General features: G+C 36.6%; 2 protein-coding genes across 3 annotated transcripts in view; one reads left to right on the forward strand and one right to left on the reverse strand.

Moving 5' to 3' along the window:
- Nucleotides 1-26,575, forward strand: part of LOC145664005 (RNA helicase aquarius) — a 253,088-nt gene that overhangs the window by 103,939 nt on the left and 122,574 nt on the right. The window lies entirely within an intron of this gene.
- Nucleotides 1-26,575, reverse strand: part of LOC145664003 (G-protein coupled receptor Mth2-like) — a 71,216-nt gene that overhangs the window by 10,767 nt on the left and 33,874 nt on the right. For both annotated transcript variants that reach the window (XM_081730293.1, XM_081730294.1), the window contains 4 exons: nucleotides 22,112-22,374; nucleotides 20,189-20,514; nucleotides 10,487-10,565; nucleotides 5,385-5,551 (listed from right to left, as the gene is read on the reverse strand). In XM_081730293.1, the coding sequence (XP_081586419.1) occupies nucleotides 5,385-5,551; nucleotides 10,487-10,565; nucleotides 20,189-20,514; nucleotides 22,112-22,374 (835 nt within the window). The remainder of the gene's footprint in view (nucleotides 1-5,384; nucleotides 5,552-10,486; nucleotides 10,566-20,188; nucleotides 20,515-22,111; nucleotides 22,375-26,575) is intronic.

Raw genomic sequence — 26,575 nt, forward strand, 5'->3', positions numbered from 1 at the left:
ATTCACATTTTAATTTTGGTTCCCTGGACATTTCTTTTCTGGAAAAAAGCATGCCTGTCCTATGGTCAGAGAATTCTTTTGAGAAGGGCTCTTTCAATAATCTAAACTTGCTAGAGACGGCTGTTGCTTTATTAAGTTAAATCTGGGATCCAATAGTACAAATGCCTGGCTTTAGGAAACTTGAATATTTATGAAATAGTAGGATTTATGATGACCATCCGGGAGAAATTAACACCAACTTCAGAAACTATTGTAAATACTTGTTAAAGCTATATATATATTGTAAATACTTGTTAAAGCTGTATCATCAGAAACCTGAACATATCACATGCTTATGTCGCATAATGTCTCTCACGAACTTTCTAAAAATAAATAAATAAATAAAATAAAATAAAATAAAATAAAAATAAAAAGTAATGCTACAATAATCACAACCAGTTTCTAGCATCCAGCAAGGAACTTATCGGTAATCACTGAGGAATCAAATATACCACAGTGAGTTAACGTTAACGCACATTGCCAGAGCCGAACTTCCTATAGTCCGCGTCACTCGAATTGTCGTGTGACATCAGCTAATAAGCTCTCAGTATGCTGTTACTACACCTTCAAGGCCTTCCTGAAGGTTTAGTAACAGCGCACTGCGAGCTTATTGGCTGATACCACACACCAATTCAAGTGACGCGAGACTATAGCAAGTATGAAACTGCGACGTTGGAAAGAATAATTTGAGCTGCCATAGAAAACATGCATAAAGATCCTTCCAGGGAGCGTGTATGGACATAGGAAAATGGTCAACAATGTTATAAAAGGTCAAAGGTCACACAGTTAAAATTCCATGTTTGATGTATTAGCAAGTATGAAACTGCGATGTTGGTTAGAATGATTTAAGCTGCGACAGAGCACATGCAGAAAGGTGCTTTCAAGGAGTGTGTATGAGCATGGACAAAACGTCAGCAATGCCATAAAAGGTTAAAGGTAACGCAGTAAAATACCTGCGTGACCTTTGACCTTTTATGCCATTGTCGACCATTTTCCTATGCCCATACACGCTCCTTGAAAGGATCTTTATACATGTTTTTCTATGGCAGCTCAAATTATTCTTTCCAACGTCGAACTTCCATACTTGCTATAGTCCGCGTGACTTGAATTTGTGTGTGGCATCAGCCAATAAGCTCGCATTGCGCTGTTACTAAACCTTCAGGGAGGAATCTAATCATTCATAACTGGTTTTGTTTGTGAAGGTTTAGTAACAGCGTACTGCGAGCTTATTGGCTGATGCCACACGCCAATTCGGGTGACGCGGACTATAACGGCTTTTATCAGTAATTACCCGTTCTCGAAAGAACCCAATGTTTTAATAAAAACAGAGTTACACATTCCTTAGTTCAAATGTGTACCCAGTTCTTATTTAATATAATAGAAAGCTTTTTGAATAAAGTATGTTTAAAACTTAATTTAATATTGGTAATATTTTTGTTTCAACTCCAGTTATTTAAATAAGAATGTGGAAATTTTTGATATTTAATTGCAATAATGATTACAGTTACAAAATCTGATAAATATTGTTTCTCTTACTGTCAGTTGGCAGTGTAGTAGTGACACCACAAAGCGCAACTTTGCTGATGTAGATGGCGGAAATCGTGCTACTTCTTGTGGCGCCATCGTGGTGTGGTAAGAACTATGCGATTCCACACAGTCCACGGCTATTGCTTTGTTGGTTCTATTTACGATGTGGAAAGTAAATAATAAAGATAAAGGTGAAGGAGGATGTGAGGGAGACGGCAGAATTGTATTGGGATATAATAGAAGAACCAGGAAAAGATATACGAACGCAATGCAGCCCACCCTACGTTACAATTAAATTGAATTAACTACAATAATCCGTACTGTTAGTATATTAGTTAACATTTAATCGCAAATCTAAACACTTTGGTGCTAGAATCTACACAGAATTTTGACCAGTTAAAATTTACATATTTCAACTGGAGTGATGTGCGCTTAGCACATAGGATTTTTATTCCGTTATCATTATTTTATTCGTTCAAGCAACAATCGAGTTGCTTTATGATACTGGCGAGCCGAATCCGAATTGATGTGCACTGTAGTCATGTATGTCTGTTAACCATTTGGCAACATCAAAAGCTCAAATTAAAAAAAAAAAAAATGGTAGGATTGGATTGGGAATTATCGTCCCTTTCAGCAGCGAGGTAATATGATACGTAGATCTATAGTTTAACATGGGATCCGAACCACATCAGCTTCCACCAGGAATCGAACCTAGATCTCCTGCGCCAAAGGAGCGTATGATAACCATATACGAGCCACGAAGGTGAGCTTCTTCGTGGTTAAACGGTTAGCGTACGCGCCTTTGGCGTGGGAGACCCGGTTTCAATTCCCGACGGGAGCTTATGTGGTTCGGATTCCACGTTAACCAGTAGGTCCCGTCTCATATAGCCTTGCTGCTGAAAGGGACGTTAAACTCAAAAATAACTCAACGAGCCACGAAGGAGCGCTACGGAAATATTTTGTAGTTACTGGGATTTATATTTGAGCTCTACAGATAGAAGAATCTCAGCCAAAATAGTTATTTTTGTAGAATTGTCTTGGTAATGATTTTATGGATAATTCTTTCTCGTAATTTTTCTCTAAGAATAAACTGCCTTTCCGGATAGTCTAGCGGCCAGCGCGAGTGCCTTTGGTGCACATGGTTCCGGGTTCGATTCCTGGTGGGAAAGCACAAATGATTTCTTATAATTATTAGCTTTCGTTAGTCATCTGTCTTCTTTAGCCTACCCGTGGGACATTAAATTAAAGAAAATAATTTCATTTGTGCTCAGAATAAAAAGGAAACATGTGTTTGAACTTATTTACGATATGAATTTCAAGAGTGCACTGCATTCTGGGTCGTTTACCTCAATGTGGAAAATTGATGATCTTCCAAAAAGGATGAAGACACACACTCGCTCCCTTCTTCTCTCTCTCTCTCTCTCTCTCTCTCTCTATATATATATATATATATATATATATATATATATATATATATATATATATATATATATATATATATATATATAATGTATGGCTGGTTCTGGCGTCGTTATCTTGCAAAAAAGAAAAAAAAAACACTTAGAAAAAACACTTTTGGTGCCAGTGACCTTCTGTGAGGCTCGTCAAAGCCATCTCCTGTCTTGTCTTGTCAGTATATGTGGAGTGGGTGGTTCATTGTAGGCTATCTGGGTTATTCTTGGCCTCCGTGCGTACAACCACAAGCGAAAGTAAAGTAATCCTCTCATACGAGCGGTTTGTTTATAAATAAAATTCTAGAACAGACAAAAGAGATTTCCTGTGGCGTGCTTCATGTTGAGTTCGAGTATGATTTCTGGGTTCTTGACTCTTATATAGTTGTGTGTTCTTTTTTCCTATCTCATTAGAATTTAATTGTAAGTAAACTAAGTTTGTGTTGTTGAATTGGATGGATATTTAATAGAAAACTTCTATAGATGAAACATGTGCAGATGCAGTTCAAAATATATTATCTGCTTATTAAAAAAAAAAAAAATGGCGCTCCATGGCATTACATTCGCAAAGAATTATGATTGATGACGTTGAATGTTGTGTGTCAAGACGTGGGTTCCTGGTACGGTTATTTATGTAGTTTGCTCAAAATTTTGTAATTGTACTGGAGACCGAATCCGAAACTATGTACCTTACACCAAAGGCGCTCACACTATTCTTTACAAATATATCACCAGTTTTATTAATTACTTTTATTTTAGTATGTTTTTTTTTTACAGTTTTTATATTCATGCCGAAGAAGATTAAAGAATACTATTTTTTTAAAAAAAACGAACGAAACATATTTTATTAGTATAATGTAAAAGCTTCATTACGTTGCGTGGAAATCCGTTTTATGCTAGGGAAGTGTTTGTAATAGTTATGCATCATTGAAGAGCACCGAAAAGGGATCGAAAAGTAGCATATACGGTTACATAACGAACTGAAAAAAAGGAATATATTTAAAATTTTAGAAAATAATCAGTTAAGAAGACAAGATAATATTTTGGTTCATTCCCAAGTCTTTCCCAATAGATCCCCTACTCCTATCAGCCGCAATTCGAATGGGATAGGAGGTATAATTTGCCCTACGCAAAACCTTTTGTCCATATATATATCATTTTTTAAAGATTTTTCTTCAAACTTAGGAAAACCATGTGATAATTTTTTGTTTCTTTTTATAACACTGTACCACTAACAGTTAAAGTCACTCTGATCACGCATGGAACCAGGGGCGGATCCAGGACGGACTTCTGGGGGGCGGGTTGTAATACTGCTACTTAGAGCTACTTTTAAGAGCTCCAAACTCTGGGATGGGTTTTATTTATAGATAAAACAAGAGTTTCCTCTTCTGGGGGGTCGATCGCCCCCCTGGATCCGCCACTGGCTGGAACTGTGTCAAAATTGCCGTACCAATCGATATGATTTCCTCCAATGCTGCTACTGGAACAACTGTTGCCTTCTACAATATTTTGTGTTTGGGTACTCCCGTTTAGATTAATTCTTCAAGGATGGCACTTCTTCTACCAGTATACTACTGATGTAACTTGAAATTCTAGTCAGTCGCCATATGAACATTCTTCGTGAAGATATGCTAAGCAGTAGACCGATGTTGTAATACATAGAAATTTCCTGTCAGCTTCAAACTAAGGTAGGCCACTCAAGCTACGTTCTATCAGAGAGGTTTACTGCACAGGTGCACCTGTAGATGTCGACCCAGGTCGATTTACATACACACTTCAGTCGACCTATACAGGTGCACCTGTGCAAGTAGATCCTCTGGTAGACTGTAATGTGCGTGTCCTGCCTAAAACGTCGGGAATGATCCGACAGCTTCTTATATTAGCTTCTAAGAAAGGTTAGTTAGGATTTGGGGATGAAATGATTGAATTCTAAGTTTTAATTTTGGAAAGGAAAAGGCTTTATATACCTGTTGCAGAGCAATTTCTGTTGTAATAACAATGGAAATTGTGAAGTGTTAGTTGCAATCAGAAGATCTCTAAACTATGAACCTATTATTATTCCAAATCTTTTAATATATATATATATATATATATATATATATATATATATATATATATATATATATATATATATATATATATAGTAAATAGCCTAGTCCAAGTAACACAATAGGCTTATCTACTTTTCCATTAACCTGATTCCAGAAGAGGGACAAAGAGAAGGTTATATTCAATTTACATCAACATTTACATGATTATGCCTTTTTTTACACAAAATTCTGCCTTTTTGAAAATTCATTCTATACGATGTACTGCAAAAAATACGAAATTATTGTAATAGGATTATATTTTTTTAAATTTACTTACCATGGAACCAGCAGCTTGATTTCCCAAAATTTGGCTTAACGTGAGACCCAGGCGTGTGATGAGTAGCAAGAGCTATGATGAGTAGCAGACAGGGACATCCCCATCCATAGCCGCAGTATATCCACCATAGTCGAGAATCAGGAACAGGAAATTTTGATCTTTGAAATCTTAAAAAGATATAATACGGTATGTGGATTAAAGTTCCAAACTAGTAGATAATTAAATATACATTTATTGATAATAAAAGATACGAAGACAAACGATCAAAACATGCAAGAGTGCTGGTTGCCAGGTACGATTGTAGTGTCCTTATCTCGAACCTTGGTCGAAAAGAAATTCTTTCAAAATATATGCATTCTGTAGGCTACAATGCTAAAGCTACCAATTATTGAGGAACCAGGAAACCTCTCTTCAATCAAGCGGAAAATACTTCTATAGTTCGCGAGACTTTACTTGGCTGCACTTGGCTCGCAAAAGTAAAAGCAACTTATTGCGCGCTGTTGCAATGTTACATGTTGAGGACGGAATTACAAACAGTTAGAATTTTTGTATACGTCAGCAGAACAGTACTCACCCTCTGAGTACGCTTAACCACCCACACATTGGTGACGACATGGTTAAAAAAAAAAAAAAGTCATTCCACTAGATCTAAAACCAAATAAACTTTTTCGTGCCTTTCTAGGCTACATCATTTACTTCACTTCCCCATCTCCATTTTTTAGTATATGTATGTCATATTTTTCTTCCTTTTTCATACCTTGAAGCTGAAAATATAATCACTTACAAAAATACTACGAACGTGTACTTAGTTGAAAAACTTGTCATTATTTAAATATACAAAGTTAGTAGCAAGATTTTAACTGACTTAGAATAGAATAAAATTTATTGTATCGTATTTAACATTAGACAGAGGATTTGATAGGCAAATGGAGTGTTTTTTGAACAAAAAGAACGTTTCTTTCAGTTTTTTTAAAGGAGGAACATAAAAAAATGACAAATACACGAGAAGAGGAATTGTTTTCAAGGAGACGTTATGGAAAACTTAGTTATAAAAGAAATTTGGAAGTGGAACTTGGAACTGGTGATAGACAAACATGAGAACAAACTTTGTTCCTGCCGCCGTATTCTGTAGTTTCTTCTTTCGTCCCTTTACTCCCGTTCACGCGAAAATGGTTATGCCATGCATAAGACATGTAATACAACATACGTTATAATGCGAGAACGAAAAAAAAAAAAAAATCAGAAGCATAGGAGAAGTATAATTATATAGAGAAGAAAAAGTAGTACGACGCTGCTACAAGTAGTCAAATAAGTTATATCTCAAGCCAGAATACAACTTTTGAAATCGATTGATCTTCCAAATAAGCTAAATGTAACTTGAAGTACGTTAAACTGGCAAATAAGCATTGAAACTTCCGACCAAATAATAGTAATTTGAATGGTTTACTGTTGACCGACGTCTCATTCACACAATAACAGTGATCGATTGGATTAATGATCATGTGTTTCAGTACTACCTATAAAAAGTACTTCAAATTAAATCTAAAGCATCATAGGGTAGCGTAGACATTGCAGCGATTTCTGCCGAAAGAGCTTCTTTTGTTGGGTTCATTACAAACACTATAACAAGGTGACAGTTGCTCCGTTTATATAGCAATATAACAAGTCCGTTTTCTAGGAATATTTTTCTTTACTGCAGTTACTCTATTAGACTAACCAAATTTGTTTTCGAACTGGGTACATTTGTAGTACTTGTTTAAAGAAGGTAGTTGCAACATTTTAGGTTCTTTCGTGATTTCAACATACATTGTAATCTCGCCTGGTGTTTGAATGTTCGTGTTTTTCCGGTACGGTATCTGATCTTTTCATGCATTCTAGTGTAATGAAATGTTTAGCGCTCCTCCCTGGTCTAGTGGCCAGTTCGCTCGCCTTTGTTGCAAGAAGTCTCGGGTTCGTTTCCGTGGGAGAGCACTAAACACCACAGTGATTCAGATCCCTCTTTAAACTGTAGATTTTGTCCTATACATTCTCGCTGCTGACAGAGGAAACGAATACTCATCAATAAGTTGATCACTAGTATAGTGTTTTCCAACCTCTTTCAGATTTCAATATTAAGTAATTAATTTAATTCAAATATGCGAGGTGTGATCAAAAGATAAGATGAATAATTTTATTAGAAACAAAGTAATAAGCTTACATAGAATTTCATTTAGTCTCCTTCAAAGTACTGACCTTGGCTAGCAATACCTTATCCCAACGTTGAATCCATTATTGGAAGCATTTCTGGAAGGCTTCTTTCGGAAGGGCGTTTAGATGCTCTGTCGTGGCCCTCTTAAATGTCAGGAATAGTATCAAATCCTTTTTCCTTTAAGCATGGTTTCTGATTTTTGGGAAGACTCAAAAGTCGTATGATGCGATATCTAGAGAGTACAGCGAATGTGGACAGTCAGAAATATTTTTTTCAGCCTAAACCTTGCGGATGAAAAGCAAGGTGGCACGGTGCGTTTTCATGGTGAAGAAGGAAGCCATTTGCCCATTTAATCGGCGGTTAAATGCTTTTCACGGATCTATACGAGATGTTTGGTTCTTCGAAAAATTCTCGAATAGTCTTTCGCCTATTTGAACAAAATCATTTGTGCCACTTTTTGCACGTTTTCACCTGTTTTGGACGTCGAAGGACTCTCGATCGTTGGTCGTTTTCAACCGACTCCTTGCTGCTTTTGAATCGCTTATAGCACTTGTAAACAATCTTCAGTGCCACCGCTTCATTGACATACACTGATCTTGGCATTTCGTGAGCTTCTTTGGTACTTTTTTCAGTTTTTATTATTATTTTTTTTTCCAGCTTACAACAAAATTTTATGTTAGCGCGCGACAGACTCTCTTAACACGTCCTCACTTTTCTGCCTTTGGAAGCCAACTAACATGTCACAACACGTTCAAACTGGACATTGAGTGTACCAAAAGTTTATGCTACTTGGCTTACTAGTTGAAATGAATACAGCACCGATAGATGGCACTGTGCAACTAGATTCACCGTACTTTTTGATCACACTTTGTATCGTAAGCAATGACGTAAGCGACGGGAATTCTGGTGTTTAACCTCTCTTGAACAAGGCATTATTGGAAAATAATATCACGCTTGTTCTGAAAGAACTAAGATTGAATGTTTGAACCTTCCACTTCTTTGATGAAATTCTACTTACGGCACTAACCGTAAGGACACGGCTAGTCAATGCGTTCGTAACGCGTTTTTATGGCTTATGCATACGCTTGGAATACGCTGACCGTGTATTTAAATGTAGATGGCTAATCACAATGCGATGCAAGCGCGAAGGCAATAAAAACGCGCAGATTACGTCGGATCAAACGTATTTGGTGCGTTTCGGAACAATAGATCGCCTGCTGTATCGGAGTTAGTAAAAGATATCTAAAGGAAGGAAAGACGTGTTGCCAGGCAAGCGGATGTCTTCTCGCAAGAAATCAATTGAAGCAGGCCATTCTGATTCTACACTTTCGGCGCGGAAAATAAAAGAAAGACCTGGAAACCCTGACTGCTCACAGTATGATTTATAACTCTGGTGAAAGTAAAATTATCGAGTAGCCCCCTTGTCGCATTCGGTGCGGGGGTAAGGCTTCGGAAACTCATCCTCGTATAGCTATATCCTTAATAATCCTCTTCAATCGTATAGGTATGATTACACTAATGGAGATGAGTCAGAGAATTAATTTATTTCCTTATCTTTTACACAGGAATTTTCATCCTCAACTACAGGTGTCTAGGCATAAATATTTATGATTCCAAATAGAAAGAAATACAATGATGATTATATTTTACGTTGAGTGCAAAGAAAAGAAAGAAAATTGAAATATTTACGAGAAGATTAGTTCTAGTCTGTACACAGTTAAAACCTATCAGAATGCATCTTGTATATGGTGTATGCACATATTTAGGTCATTGAGCAATCCCTTGTAATATCTTATCTAGATAAACCAGAACACTACAGTTATTAAAATGAAACAGACACATGAAAATATAGCATCATGCATGGATACATGGATGAAAAGAATGAAAGAGAATTAAAGAAACAGAAAAACGAAAATATCTTTAAGTTTAACATTATATGCGTATTAACTATAGTGATAGCGACGATTCGTGAAGCTTGGGCTCTAAAGAAATCGTAGAACAGCTTTGCGTCACGTGTGATGGATCGGAAGAATTCGGTACGATTCGTGAAGCTGCCTTCCGAACGCATACTTGAGAAAAAGTGAAACAGCAGGAAGTGCACCAACAATGTTGCCAAACGGGCGAAAAAAAGAACTATAACACGAACACTAACAATTATTAGAACAAGGGTCACAGTGGCTCAATGGTAGAACGTTCACCTCTGGTAGGTGGGGTCCCTGGTTCGATCCCCGCTCAAGCCAACTGGACCTTGTGGTGGACAAACACTGTGTGCGTGAATTTCCTCCCTCTTTCTTCATTCCACCATTTCATTCATTTCTCATCATCACCGTCTCCTTTAACCTAGCCGGCATAACCGTGGAACGTAAAACTCAAGATTTCATTTCATTTTTTCAATTATTCGAATTAAATGTTAATAATAATTGCAAAAGATATGAACTAACGACCTCAACACTAATAACAAAATGAAACTTAGCGGCAACCGAGAGCACTGTACCCTGAAGAGATGTACCTTCCATGTAGCACGAGAAACGACACTGGCAAAATTTCATAGGTAGAAGTTGACGACCGGGACACAGCCTTGCGTGCTATTGGATGGTAAAATTGATAACATCTAGGGTAAGCTTCACGAGTCCTCGCGATCACTATAGTTGAATAATCTCCATTGCAGATATTGGTGTTGTAAATTCCAAATATACTAAAATAGGACACATTTCTCTTATGAATATTAGTTAAAAAAAAGTTCCTTTTAAAATTAATGAATCTAACGCCACAAGTTCTAAAATCAGGCATTGAATCAAATAATCAATAAATAAATATTTAAAAATTAATTTCCAATTCTAAAACACTTCTGATGAGTATTATTAGGATATTTTGATGTAGACAAAAGAAGATGAATTAATACTTATGTACTTACATGACTGTTTTTAATACGTTGAATGACACTACATTCAACCAGAAGAATGCACATAACATCCAAAAATATAGGAAGAATGCTGTAATAGAGAAGTGAGAGTTAGTCATTTCGTATATAACATTCGATCAAATATCGCAACACTACAACAACAGGAATGAAAAGTAACATGAGGCTGAATACGGTAAGAATTTCCTGTTATTGATCCCTATCGTAGCGGTATTAATTTCAATGCAATTTTTACTTATACTGGTAACAAGCGTTTGATATTGAGGAAGAGAAGTATTTGTTTTGAAAAATGCATGTTTTTCTCATACAGTTGATGAGTCACATAACACATTTGAAATTGTCTTCGGTGCGCATAAACGCGGATTCAATTCCTGGTCGGAGCTCCGATCTCTTACACACTTAGCTATTGTAAAAAGTAGTGGAGTGACTGGATTCTGTGTCAAGAAAGCTAGAAATCATAACATTGGGTGTTGACCACACTGTATATCAGTGATATCGAACCAAGGTTTCGTGATACACTGTTGTGTCTTGCAGTCCCATACAGTGTGTCGCGAAATTTTAGAATTTAAACCAATTGAAAATGCTGCAAGAGCGTTGCCAGAACGCAGGAAGAATAACTGCGATTGTTCGTACATGTAAAAGTAAATGATTTTAACCGCATCTTGTTCTGTTTCTCACAAAATTCGCAAAATATCATCTCTCTATGACTTACGGTTCCCGAGATACGGCTCCTTAAATATTCCCAAATTCGAACTTTTTTGGCCAATATCTGGGGAACGGTGGCCAGTTGGCCAGTGGCCACCGGTTACTATTTGGTACAAAAATGTTCACTATCCTCTTAGGTATTGATCAACACCAATATCTCTCTATAACTTGTATGGTTCCAGAGATATGGCTCCTTAAATCTCCAAACAATTAGACATTTTTTTGGCCAATATCTCGGGAATAGTAAAAGTGGAACGAAAAGTTCCATCACTTTCTCAAATAGTTTTTGATGCTCTATCGAATGGAGGGCTCAAAATTGAAAAAAAAAAAAAAGAAAATAACAGACACACACACATACATAAAGAATTCAGTAACGAACTTTTTAAGTTCGTTGAAAAAATCATGAAGCATTTAATAATCAGTTAAATTTTTGAGACAGACTGTATCAGTTAACGCCGTCAGAGGGCAGCAGCAATGCTCAGCACTACACCGAGTTACTACTGTACTTATAGAAACTTACGGGCTTACACTATTATAATTTATATTATAATAGAAAATTAAAGGAGTGTATCGCGATCTCATGGACGGTCGGTAAAATGTGTCTTAGTAAAAATAGATTGGCGGCCATATGCAATAGAATATGTAACATCTCTTTTCCAAAACATTTGCATTAGAGCTTCAGCGAGTGTTGGTGAAAACTTTCTAGCAGTTATTTATAAGAGTAACAACAATAATACAGCTAGATCTCCGTAATTTTGTTTGTATGCAATGTCCATTAACTTCTTGTTTCCAAGTAGAGTACAATACAAACTTTTAAAAACTTATTTATTTTATATTATGTAAGGAAGCACGAAGTTCGTGTAAACTGAAATCATGAACGATAAAACGAATAGAGAAGGAAATCAGCTGCAGTCTGCATGTAAAGCTACTATCTCAGCATTCGTTTGCTGGAAATGAGGGATAACTGGATTTGTTAGGATATCCAACCGTGAAATTTGAACTTTATTCTGCTTATTATGAAGCAAGAGTTCTAATCGTTGAGCTGCGCTTATTTTATGTTATTCATGTATATCAATAGATATCAAATGCAGAAGGACAAGTAGTTATGTAGCACCTAATTTTCGAATAATAAACACTAGCTAACAGTGTAGACAATATGAAGGCAATAATACATGAGGATTATGGTGGTAAAATATATTACAAAATGTTTGTGTTTCCTAATTTTTCCTCCAAATCTAATATAAATAAAATGAAGAGTATGTTTGTCTGTGTGTGTTTGTCTGTCCATGTGCGGCCTGGGGACCAGACGAAGCATCATGGACCGAGAGTTAACAAATTTGGGCCACGGGTACTTTGGTACAGGCCCCAGACCAAGACGAAGCATTTTTTTTTAAATTCCGAACTGGGGGGGGGGGGGCGTTTACCGATACATGTAAAAGTAGTAGAAAATGACCGATATTAGCGTCGAATTCATAGTTTTCGTGGTCGCTGAGATCAATGGTAAAACTCCGATCGCATTAACTTCCAAATTCACCCCATTCGGCTACAGGTCGGGGGTCACCTGGGAGGATACCGAGACATATAAAAATAATAAAAAATGACCGATATTAGTGTCAAATCCACAGTTTTCGCGGTCGTTGAGATAAATGATGATACTCCCAGAAGCGTTGACTTCCAAATACAGCCCCCTTGCAAAGAATGGGTATTTTAGCTAGAATAACAAAAAAAGAAGAAGAAGAAGAAGACATTTCTTTATTTAGATGAAATTGGATAAAAAAAGTAAGTATATATCGACAGAAGGGTGTATTTCATATGTGTTTGACATCAGGAGTACGTATGTCAGGAGTATTGACATGAGTGATGGTATTTTCTAGTTCTTAAGTTTCTCCTAAGTTTCTTCGCCTTCCTCAATAACCATTTGTAGTCATGCCTTTTCAATAGGAAAAAGAAAACCCTGTATTTATGTTTTTTCTTTACGTCTTCGTGGTGGTGCAATCAACAAAAGTCTTGGCCCAGGAGGCAAGTATATATAAAGTTGAGAGTAATGATCAAATGGAGCATCTATGTAGCACAAATCAATTATCTGGAGGAAAATTACAATTTCGTGTCAAGCAATTGAATAGAGAATTTTTCTGATTTCTAGGGAAGTTGTCCAAAAACAAACGATCATATAATACATGATAAAGAGGTATCGAGTTGGGAACTCTCGGCCCTGTCAGCTGGATGTTCTTTTTTCGTATTCACCAGACAAATGTTGGGATGGTACTTGTAAGTCAATGGACTTTTTCCCTTGCAAAATTTCTTTTGCTTGCTATGCTATGACTGGAATTTAGCCAATAATAATAAAATTCGACATAAATACGATGCCTCATTTCTTCTTACACGTTATAAGAGACTTGTCAGTGTTCAGAGCTCCATCAGTTCTACGAATAAATGGAAAATAAACGTTGTCTGAGTGATAGCAGAAGGCGGGTAACACAAAGGTCTGCAAAGATCGCAATTACGGAAGAATGAAGTTACTCGCTTGCAAAAATTCTTCGCCATATTTATTCCAATACAAGTATGATAATACAGATAGTAGTGAACATTAATAAATACATGTCTTTGTACAATATTATTAATCCATCATTTTAGAGGATAAGAAATTTTCTTACTTTTAGCAACAACAACAAAAAAAGTATTTAAAACATGTATACCATTGGATGTTTCGTGCTGGCAAACCGACAAGTGTCCTGTTGAAGGTTACGGCATCACGCTGGAGTATATCGGAAGATAATGAGAAAATTAGTGTTTTCGAGAAATGAAAGTCAATTAACTAACAAGGTCATGAAGTAACTACCATATGCCGTAACTTGTTTCTTATTTCCTGCGTAAAAAAAAAAAAAAAAAAAAAAACGCTTCACGATCAATGAGGTTTATCTTGGCGCCATTCCGAATAGAATTATATAATGAATGTTCCTATATATATAAGGTGTCCATAAAGTATTTAAAGAACGGCTGGAAATATGAGGAGATATACTAATGCCGAATATTATTCAGTGTTTATTTCAGAGGATGCGTAAAGAAATTCTCGTCCTAGACTCGGAGTAAATAACTAAAAACTTTCAAGTGTTGATGGTCGAGTATCGTTTAAAAGCCCATACTAACAGGAATTTCGTATTAACCGATGATGCTAGATTGGAGTTTCAAAGTTTGTAATTGTGGAAATTCAAATGTCGATAGTCAGCTTATCTTAGTTTCTCTTAGTTAAACTTGTAAAGTATAAGAGTCTGCAGAAGTCAAGACATTCTTTATCCGTTATTTATTATTTTCTAGTTGTTAACCTTTTGCAGTTTCTGCTTCCCCACCAATAAACATTTGTTGTCATGTCTTTTCAGTAGGATAACGAAAAGCCTGTATCTGATTTTTTTCTTTACTTCTTCTTGATGATATTGTGGTGTTCGAAAGCTACATCATCTTTGATTTATAATGTATTGATTCTTTTTAGGTGAAAATATTTTTTTTCTGTTTTTGTTGAAATGAGTAAACATTTTAGTGTTCTGATTTCTTCTACAGGCTTATTTATGTTATTTCTTGCTTTGTAAAACTGTCTTACAGCTTTGTGTGTAAATCTAATATTCATACTTCCAAACCTTACATAATTTACGTAAAAGTAAAGTTGAACAGAAACTAAACTCACAGAGGAATATTGAAGTAACAACTTAGAAGAAATAACCGAAATCAGAACATTAAAATCTTCATTCGTATGAATGTCACCATATAATTCACCAGATTAAAATTCGAAGGTAGCGCTGAGTTTAAACTGAATAAAGGCGCGTCACACTTGAATTTTCCTTCCGAGGTTTTTATCCTAGTTATCCGTTATTATCCTAGTTGTTTTGTTAGTACTTTAGTTTCTAGTGCAGTTACTATTATATCGCATTTAAAATAATTTTAGGATGCAAAATTAATAAAACTTCTAAATGGGTATTATAAATGTCAACTTAGTTGGTATTTTTGATTTCGTTACTCTTTTAGTTCAAAGAAGTTAAAATGTTGTACTAAGTATCCAAAAAGTTCGTACCGCTGGGAGAGAAAGTGAAACTCAAACGACAGGTGTCAGCAACTCTGTCTGGATGACATCAGATGTTGACATACCTGTCAACCATCAGTCAGTGCAGAGTTATGGGGCGTGTCGAAAGCAGTTCTGTAGGAATTACAATCATGAAGTGAACATGTGAGTGTCAGAGGATGTTTTACGGTCGTGTTTACTTTATGAGTTCAAAATTAGACAGCATTACTATAGAAGCTGCTCGAAAGATATCAGTGAGTGAGCGCGAAAGTGGGTCAGTCGATTTGGATACGGAGATGGGAGCCTTCAAAACAAGCCTCGAGCTGGATGTCCATCCATTATCGATGAAGTCCTACTGAAGAAGACCATCAAGAGTGATCCACATCAAACGTGCAAGGAACTTGCACAAGGGTTTAGAGTGTCTTAGGAAACCATTTAATTGCATCTCCATAACCTTGGGAAGACTTGGAAGCTCAGTAACTGAGTTCCTCACGTTTTGATCGAGGAAACTAAACTCCAGCGGCTCGCCATTTGCTCATCATTGCTGTCACGCTACAAGAATGCAGTATTCCTGGACCAAATATTGGCAATGTGATGAGAAATGGGTGTTGTCCAGTAACTGCAGAAGAAAACATCATTGATCGTCCCTTGTTTTTGTAGAATTTGCTCCCAAACAAAATATTCATCAGCAGAAGGTACTGTTCTGTGTTTGGTGGACCAGTGCTGGTAGTGTGCACTTTAAATTGCTAGAGAGTGGCGAAACTATCAAGGTCAAGTCAAAGGGTTGCAACTGTACTGCGTCAGAAACAGCCAGCACTGGTCAACAGGAAAGGAGTGATTCTTCTAGTAGACAACACCAAACTTTATACGGCGAAAACGATCAAGAAATGATAACACACTTGATTGGGAAGTTTTATTACATCGTCCTTACTTCCTGCAGTTTCGATAAAATTGACTTTTAGTGCCTTTAAAAATGGTATTTTACCATTCCTGGGTGCAGGTTTATTTTAGGAAGGAACTATTATAGCTATAAATGTAGCTTTTTGGGGCAAATTTTGAGAAAGTCGCACTTATAAGATTGTAAGCTAGTACGTAGTAGGTCGTCCGTTACTCCATGCGATAACTCGTGAACAAAAGCGATTATTTCGGCTGAGTTCGTTAACGGAATCAATCCGTTAACATCTTCACGGGTAACGGTGACTTACGTTCATCCGTTACTCCATACGATAACTCTTGAACGAAAGTGATTATTTCGGCCGGGTTTGTTAATCGCATCAAACCGTTAAAATCTTGATGGGTAACAGTGCCTATGCATAGCCTATACCAATTCTGTTATTGAAACATATGTGTATAATTTTAGAATGCTAGAAGTTACACATCGCGCTGTTAGATGGCTGCAAACTTCTTCCAACGATTGACATCTACCGGTCGAAGTTGAAACTTCTGAGCGTTATCCTCTTTATTGTCTTTTGCAGAGTTTATTTAGAATTTTTCGTGGGCAGCGCCGGTTATTTGAACTTTTACTGTTGTTACGTATAAACTTTTACTGAGACAGATAAAGGAAGTGCGGCAGTCCGCAGTGAATCGATGAGATTGAGATAACTTTTTAAGTTTGTACTCTTTACTAAGTTGTCTTAAATATGTTCGTATGTATCGTTCTATTGATATTTTCTTGGAAAATTCATATTGGAACTACATGATCCGCTGAAGAAAAAACTAATTTCTTTTTATCTTTAGAATTTCCAGCAAAACATTTACATACAAGATTGTTCGTGGCAGAACACCCTATAGTAATTGTAGTCAATTATCTTGGTCTTTCCTTCTTCTTTTCGGTCATTGTATAAACTAGCACAAATGACATACAGGGGCGTTGCCTTGTACCATTGTATCTGACGTGTGTGTGTGTGTAGGTTTGTTCAGAATAAATTATGACGCGTCATATTACTTGTTTAGCAAGTAAATACATATGAAAAACAAATCTATAGGTTGATAGTTTCGTAGAATAATGCAATGTCAGAAGGCATGTTACAAAGAACAATGCATTCCACGTCATTCACGTGTGTTCTGGAGAATAGATCGCAAATGATATCCAATTGTACACAGTGCAATGTGATTCATAAATTTTGCTGCAATGCTGTCACTTCATGAATGAAGTCAATGGTTTTATTTACACCATTTAGTCAACATCTCTTTTGCGTTTGTGTTTTACGAAGGGATCGTGCTATACAGTTTTTCCTCATTTTACATTTATGAACCACGATCACTGTGAAGCTTCGGCCTATCCAGCAAACTTCTACGAATTCTACCGTAATGTTCATATTTCTTAATTACATAAGATATTTCAAATTCAAAGAATAATACTACTAATGGCATACAATATGCAGGAGCTTTTCCGTTGTGTAATGTGTCCGAGAATCCATGTATTTCAAGGTTTCAGTTTCAAGTAGAGAACAATGGCAGTGTAATCTTAGTAGCAAAATTGGTATTGGTAACACTGCTTTCATGGTCAGCAGACTCCACTGTCTGGTATCCCTGCGTTGAAGGTCACGCACAGCATTATGGTTTCTCAAAATGTGTAACTGCAATCATTTACGTCAGCCATGGGTTCACAGCTGAAGTGCTTAACGTGACCTTGAACGCAGGGATACCAGACAATGATTGAAAGCAGGGGAACCAGACAGTGCTATTGTGTAAGACTGTGAAAGCAGTGATCAACACTCTAACTAAAATTACGCTAACATTGTTATCGAAAATACTCGAATCTAGGGCACGGTAATTTCTCGGACGCCCTGTAGGACAGTGGACAACATGGAAACAGACAAACTAACTTACGTTGGTTCTATTTCTGCTGACATGACAATAAGCAAAACCAAACAATTACAGTCTTCTTCATTATTTGTCTGAATGTCTGTAGTAGGTTAAGTTAGGATTCGAACTGTAATATTAGAACTTAATTATTATTATTATTATACTTTCATATTAGTGCGTAATTATGATAAGTCATAAGATGACTATCCGTCTATCTGACCGTCAGCAGATATGAGAGCAAAAACGAGAAGCGATAACGACAAACGGGTTTTGGAATTGATTCATCGTCCCAAGAATAGAACCTACCTTCACTATTATATCTACCGAAACCGATAGTAGAAGAAAAAAAGATTTCCGATGTCAACGTTGGTCACCATGGAGTAAAAAGGGTAATAGATAACGAGAAGCCATTTTTTGCAATCAATTCGGCGTTCTAAGAATTGTTTTCATTTCCATCTTTATCTATCTACTAAAACCGGAAGTGGTAGAAATCCGTTACAACTTTCGGTTTCAATATTGATCTTCGGACAAAAGAATAAAATAAAAATACTATAAGAGATAGTGAGAAATAGTTGTTTGATGTTGATTCAGCGTTCCGAGTGTAAGTTTCATCTCTCAACATTTATCCCATTGTTCAAGCAGGAAATGGTGGAAACTCACGATTATCTGTTTTAACACTGATCGTCATAGTGAAGAAACAGTAACAGAAAGTGAGAACAGCCTTTTGACATGGATTTAATACCGCAAGAATAGTTCCATCTCCGTCTTTATTCCTTAACGCAACCGGAAGTGTTAGGAATCTAATACCATTTCCGGTTCAAATATTCATCTCTATTAGTGGTGGGCACAAAAAACAGTTTTTCGGTTTTTGAAAATTTTCAAAAAACGGTTTCGGTTTTCTTCCAAACCGGTTCGGTTTTTCACCGGTTCCGATTTTTTCTAAAATTTGTTCTATTTCTGACCAGAATAGTGTTTCGTTGTTCTCCGGAGAAATAGTTTTGTGTGTTTTCCAAAAGTTTTCATCGAAACCAGTTTCGGTGAAAACCGAACCGGTTTTGAAGAAAACCGAAATGTTGGTATTTCGGTTTTTCTAGAAACCGGTTTCCGGCTTTTATAAAAAAGGCGGTTTTGCCCATCCCTAATATCTATACAGCAAATACGGTAAGAGATAGCAAGAAATAGCTGAACGCAAGTTTAGACTTCCAAAAATAAGTTTTATCTCGATCAAGAGGCGAACATTATAAATCCCACAAAACCATACGAAACCATTTGGCGTAACAGCTCTTTGTGGACTTACGCTACTCCCAACACCATTTGTTAGCGACCGGCCAAACTACTTCCAGTCTAAAACTAACTCGTGGTCAGCGCGCTGCATCGTTCTGTCTCTAAGTCTTAGGCTATTTGAGAAAGCGTTACCCCCTGTAGCGAACGCGGCCAAAGTGGCTATTCAGTAATTTTACTTTCACCAGATGTGTAAATCATACTGTGAGCCAGCCAGGGTTTTCAGGTCTTTTTGCCAGGTCCAGGTGTATAATAGCAGAGTCCCAATACTCTGCACAAACCATCTTCCAAGCAGCTGTTTCTTGCTACAATCCCTTTGGCCTGGCAACACGTCTTTCCTTTTTTCCCCCTTCCTTTTGAAATCTTTTAAACAGCAGGCGGTCTATTGTTCCGACCCGCATCGAATACGCTCGAGCTGACGTTTTCTCAGCGATTTTATTGCTTTCGCGTTTATGATTAGCCATCTACATTTAAATACATGGTCAGCATATTCCAAGAGTACGCATGAGCAATAAATACGCTTTGCGATCGCCTCAAATAGCCGGGTACTAACTGTAAGAGATGTATTAGGAGCTTTCTAGACTACAGTGTCCCATATGGATCCCATAACTTTATTTAAAAAAAAAATCAAAAGCTCTTTTTACAGATTCTACACTCTAAGAGTTGTTATTTATCCAGAAGTGTGAAAAAGACGTTTACAAGGTTTCTTGTATTCAGTAATTGTCTCCGCTCCTTGGTCTGTGTTTTGTCTCTTCCCACAAAGCTACATAGTAGAAATATGCTGTGAACAGACAATTAAATGCAACACATACACACACATTGATTTAAAGTCATAAAGTAACTGAACTTACCTTTAGCAATGCATGTTGTTTCGTCCAAATATTTTCCGGAGAACTGTAGAATAGCCAATGTCACGTAACCAATGGCTAAACTGAAGACGGAACACATTAGACATTTCCCCTGCAAATCACGCAGTTCTGGTAATACACAGTAGATAATGAAGGTAATTAATAAAAATACGGTTGATATACACAAGCACACGCCATACACTATGAGAACAAGATTTCTTTCTTCCTGTTCGATTTCATCTGGAAAGCATACGAGTACTAGTTCTTGAGGCTTTTCTTCTCCTAAACTGTAAGCCGTAGAATTCCGGATGGATTTTGTTATACAATAGCTGCAAGGGAAAGAATAAGATGTATATTTTCTTCTGTTCTTTTATAGTATTAAGATTTAGAAATGGCCCATTACACCTTTGATATTACGTATAACCTGGCGTCATATTTTATCCATTTAAAATTAAATTAATTTATAACCAGGGGCGCACCAACGGAAGTCCACCAGGTTCGGACTCCTTCAAACTTCCTAACTCAACATACATTTGTACACTTTCTCAAAATTTATACTTGTTTAACAGGGAAAATGTCGATATAGCATGAAAATTTGATCTTACACTTCATGTCTACTCGTTCTCTTCTATCATGTATTTTTGAAAATACTTAGTTCTATCATTTCTTTCTAAAAATACCTAGTTCTATCATTTTTCTGAAAATGCCTAGTTCTATCACTTTTTTCTGAAAATACGTAGTTCTGTCATTTTTTCCCTTGAAAATACCTAGTTCTATCACTTTTTTCTGAAAATATCTAGTTCTGTCATTTCTTTGAAAATATCTATATAGTTTTATCACTTATTGGTGAAAATACCTAGTTCTATATTTTTTCTGAAAATGTTTAGTTCTATCATTTTTTTTGAAAATATCTAGTTTTATCATTTATTCGTGAAAATATCTAGTTCTGTCATTTTTTTTTTCTGAAAATATCTAGTTCTCTCATTTTGTTGGGTGATAGGTCTCCATATCGCTCCCATATTCTTGTTTTCAGGCCGGAGTTAATGTCTTAATTCCAGTAACTCCGATTCCTCAGAGTTCTGGATTTATACAGTAAGAAATATATGTCTAAATTTACCTAGGTATAAGAACCAAATATAGATATTTGAATACTGGGGTACATCGGAAGTCAGTTGGTTGACTACAATCACCAAGTCCATTGACCAAGAAAGTATTGCCCCATTGAACTAGGCTACAAATTAAATAATTGTTTGCACACTTTTGAGCTGTACTTATGCAGCGTATATACAGGGTGTTTCGAAAAAAAAACACTGACAACGTTTGGGAGGTGATTCCTGGCACCAAGATAAGGCAAAAAGTATAGACCAACCTGGGTGCACAAATGCTTCCTTTCGGAATTAGAGGCTGCTGAAAACATGAAAAAATGAACTTTAAAGGCACGTAGCTCCAAAACTGTGGGGCTTACCGTAGTCGGGTCAAGACTTCACTTAGGGCCTAGTATGTGTCCTATCCAAATATCCAAGTTTCAGAATACTGCAGCACCTCTGCAACAGTTTTTATGGAGGTAGTTGGTGAGTACTTCAAATTAAATGCCCGTAGCCAAACTATCTCTATAAAAATTGTTTCGTGAGTACCTTAGAATTCTGAAACATGTATTTTTGGATAGCGCACATGTTAGTTCCCAAATGAAGTCTTGACCCAACTACGGTAGGTCCCGTAGTATTGGAGCTATGAACCTTTAAAATTCCTTTTTTTTTAAATGTTTTTCGGCAGCCTAAAACTCCAAAAGGAAGCATTTGTGCACCCAGGTTGGTATATACTTTTTGTCTTATCTTGGTGTCAGGAATCACCTCCCAAACGTTGTCGGTGTTGTTTTGAAACACTCTGTATAATGTGAACGTTAGAGAATGAATACTATATATATACCTTCCTGCTTCCACAACATGCTCGGAGGGATAACCTCCTAAATGAAGTTCTTCATTAGGCCCAATATCGTATGTCTCATCTCGTTCTAGGTTAATTAGATAGCTTCCGTGTGTGCAGTTTAATGTTGTTTTAGTAAAATTGGAAGGATATTGCGGGGAATAACACATCCGTTTAGTGAGTAGTATGAGACCATCGTCTGAGCAACATGCTGACACTAAACTAATTAAGCACATACAATAGATAATCCTCAGTAACATTTTGATCTGAAAAGAAAGAAAAGTAACATTACTTTAAGAAATTATAAATAATAAGTAATATACATGTTTCTATAAAATTAGATATTTTGGGCCTTTTGCAGATAAACTCTCTGCATCAGTGCTTTTAGTATATATGGGGGCCACGGTGGCCAAGTAGTAGAGTGCTTATCTCTGGTGCGTGGGGCCCCTGGTTCAATCCTCGGCCAGGTATGTTTATGGTGGATAATATCGTATCCGATTGTTTTCTCAGGACTCTCCCGTTTTCTCTCACATTCTTTGTTGATCAATCCTTCTATCATCAGTCACTTGTCTTAACCACCCATCTCCCTTAGCCTGAAAGGTATAGTCGTGGGACGTTAAAACGGAAAGCTTTCATTTCATTTTCTTTTCCGTAGCATATAAAATTATCTTGCATATTAGTTTCATATACTTTGAAGTCCGCTGGATGTAGATATAATCTGCCTTACTCAGAGTCGTTTTGACGTACGATTAACATCATACTAAAGTCTTGACTACTGCACCAAATATATATTAGTCGAACTCTTTAATATGGCACTAATCACGCGTCAGGACGACTCTGCCCACATAGCACAAGTACGTCCACGGGATGTCCGAGACTGAGCCCGCAACGGACGACGGGACATCCCGGGATTATCCGAATGTGCTCCCGGGACATCCACAGGATTTTCGCGGGAGATCCAGATGTCCGCTAATATCCCGGCATACGGAATGTTCAACGAAACCAGGAAGGGATGTCTATTGGTTTTCCCTCGGACATCCTGTCCCATCTGGGACGTCCCGTGGACATCCTACATGGGAATCCTTCAGGACGTCCCATGAAGGACGTCCATGGGATGTCTTCTCATTGTCCCGATAATCCCGGGAACCGAATGGGATGATTGGGATCAAAATGGGACATCCCAGGGACGTAGTGCGCTATGTGGGTGCATAAGGCCCATTATGTAAATATCCATTAATATCCAAGCAAAGAGAGTAATTGAAATTCTTCGTTTTCCCCATTAAAATGTAATGTCTACCATGAATCTTGAACATCAACTAGTACTCTATTTTTTGAGAAAATAGAACAAAAGTTATGTTTTACTTTTATTCACTTATGTTTGAACGTCTTGGATATGGGCTTCTAGTATATAAATGCACGGTGGCTCAGTGGTAGTGTTCACGTCTGGTGGCGAGGTCCCTGGTTCGATCCCAGTTCGCGCCAAGTGGGCTTTGTGGTGCGACAAACACAGCACGTGGGCTTCTTCGAGGTTCTTTCACTTCCTTCATTTCACCATTTCATTCATTCGCATTATCATCGTCTCCTTTAGCCTGGCCGGCATTATCATAGGACGTAAAACTTGAAAGATATGAAATTTTCTTGTTACTGTAATGGTATGATTACTGTCATGTCAACCGTAAAACGATATATAACATAACGTCAAAAATGAATAAGTTAATGTACTGTGTATAAAGGAAAGCAAAGTGAAAAGAATTTTTAAAAAATCAGATGATTTAACTTCTTTAATAAATAAAGAAAATTGCACTTTCTCTAAAAATTTCACCTTCTTTCTAAGTAGCATGAACGATGTTGTGTGACTTCAAAGAAAGTTAAATGCTTTGTATGAAACGCGAACAGTGAAGACAATAGAGAAAATCCGTTAATGTGCAAAGGACGACCTAACTTTCAGTATTAACTCTTTGTATTTTGATTTTTTTCCCTTTAATTTCTATTCCAAACTATTGACAGTTTCAGTTTCGCGTAATCATGTTATTCTCGCCAGCAGTAGAGCAGATCTTTTTCAAGTCCATACATTCTCGTTCCCTCATGATATTGTATCTAGAGCACACAATGGAAATTAAACATTTCAGAAATAAAATCGAAAAATAGTTCAAACTCCCTTTCAATAGTAAGTGGCCTATTTTTCATTATATTCCGCCAATTTCGTTACACATGGTAGACTACAGTGACTGTACGCTTAATTTTTCAGCGTGTTTTCAAAAATATTATAATTTTACAATGTATGGTTTAGTACTTACAATATGCTATAATTCGAAGTCACCAGTGTTTTTTAATGTTCATTGTTCCATAGTGTGTCTCGAAGAGTCAATTTGCACAACTATACTAGCATAAACTTCCGCTTAACTAAGCATAGCTTTGACTAGGCGGCAAATTTTGGTCACACTACTTTGCACTTTTATTTCTGTTTTTCTTTATCCGCTGCCAAGCGAGCAGCTTTTCACATAGCGAGCAGCATATATTATGCAACATTAATATATATATATATATATATATATATATATATATATATATATATATATATATATATATATATATATATATATATATATATATAAAGCTGGGTTTAACTCTCAAAAAATGTAATGTATTGCGGAGGCAAAAGTAAAAGTATGCTGTAAAATTGAGTGAAAGCTAAGGGACCTAAAATACAATCAATCAGATTTGTCGAAATTGAAGATTTCAGATGGAAGGATGCTGAGCAATACTTGAAAAATTCTAAGGACTCTTGGTTGATTCGTTTTGTGCCCTAGGCTTGTTATAGTCATGTGAGGGTGGTGTTGCTAATTGCTTTATTAAGGAAAAGAGCATCCGTACCACATAAATTCAGCCAAATGAGATCTGATCGATACGCACTAAGGGTGCTTACGCTTTGAAATTTTATTTGCAAAACATTCGTGGTGCTCAATTTAGTGGTTATTCGATATCTGTAGAACGTTGAGCTTGTGTCTTAGTGAATAGAATCTGGCTATTTCTTTAACTCATTTTTCGCTTATTCCATGCAATCAATCTGGGGAGTGTACTTAAATATAGTTAAATCCCACATGAATTAACAATTACTTGTAAAGCTCTCCTTGCTGGTCTAGTGACCAGCGAACATCTTTGGTACAGGGAGTCGCGGGTTCAAATTCCGGTGGGAGAACATGGAACGTATTATGATAAAATTTCACCTGAAACTGTAGCTTTACGTCTCACTTAGCCCCGTTGCTAAAGAGTTCTTTGCTACAAATGACTGTGACTGGCCCATATTCAACCGAGTGATAGATACATGGTTATTTCTGGCTTTTATTAGGAGTATGTATGTGACTTGCGTGATCGCTGTTAGATAGCGTTATTTTATACATGGGCATTTTGCTTAATGTGGGAACACCTGTATTTAAGAGGCACATGTGTAAGAATAAACCACACTATAAGCTTCTCGATAGATATATCAAAAACGTGTTTTCTTTTCGCTGTGAAAAAGTTCACTAAATGCGGAAAATTTTACTTCATTATTTTTTTTAAAAAGGAAAAGTTCTCCGAAAATCGATCATATGCTTGTGGAAGTTTACAAAAACATGCTCAATCAGTCCGCATGTATTAATGATGGTTTAAATGACTCAAAGATAGCGATTTCAGTGTTGAGGACGAAGATCATGGAAAACCTTCGAAGTTCGAAGACGTTGAATTGCAAGCCTTGCTGGATGAACATTCATCTTAAGCGCAAAAACAGCTTCCAGAAGCATTACAAGCTAATCAAGCAACTCTTTCCAGACGTCTTCATACCTTAGAAATGATCCAAAAGGAAGGAAAATTGATTCACGAATTAACGTGAAAGCCATTTCTTTATCGAATTGCTACTGGCGATGAAAATTGGAGTTATTTTGACAATCCAAAACGTAAAAAAATCATGAGTTGATCCAGGCCAGCCACAGGTACGTAGCCAGCATGTCGTAATGGGGAAGGGGGGGTCCGTGACATGAAGTACTATGGTTTCACACCAGGAGTTCGATCATTCTGAACTATTTTACTGGCAACTTTTATATTGGTTCGTTTAGCCAGGATTTTGTAATGCGGATTGGGGAAGCGTGACATGAAATACTGTGGCTATCACACCAGGGGCTCAATCAATCTAAACTGTTTTACTGGCAACATATATTGGTTTGTTAGGACAATAAAATGAGGATATGTTAGTAAGTATCTTAATGACAAACTATAAAGAAATCTCAAGTAAAAGAATATAATAAAAGTATTAAAAAAGATTCAAATATAACAATTTTCCTTTCATTATGACCTCAACTATTATTTAAAAAAATACATATCCACTATTATAAAAAAGTATATATCCAATAATATCTTGTAAAATATTTTACAATATCTGGGTTCTTTTCTCTGTTGAGTCAAATGTTAACAGAACTTTTTCCCCCACAT

This window comes from Thermobia domestica, chromosome 11 (genome assembly GCF_964235325.1).
Source record: "Thermobia domestica chromosome 11, izTheDome1.hap1.1, whole genome shotgun sequence".
NCBI classification, from domain to species: domain Eukaryota; kingdom Metazoa; phylum Arthropoda; class Insecta; order Zygentoma; family Lepismatidae; genus Thermobia; species Thermobia domestica.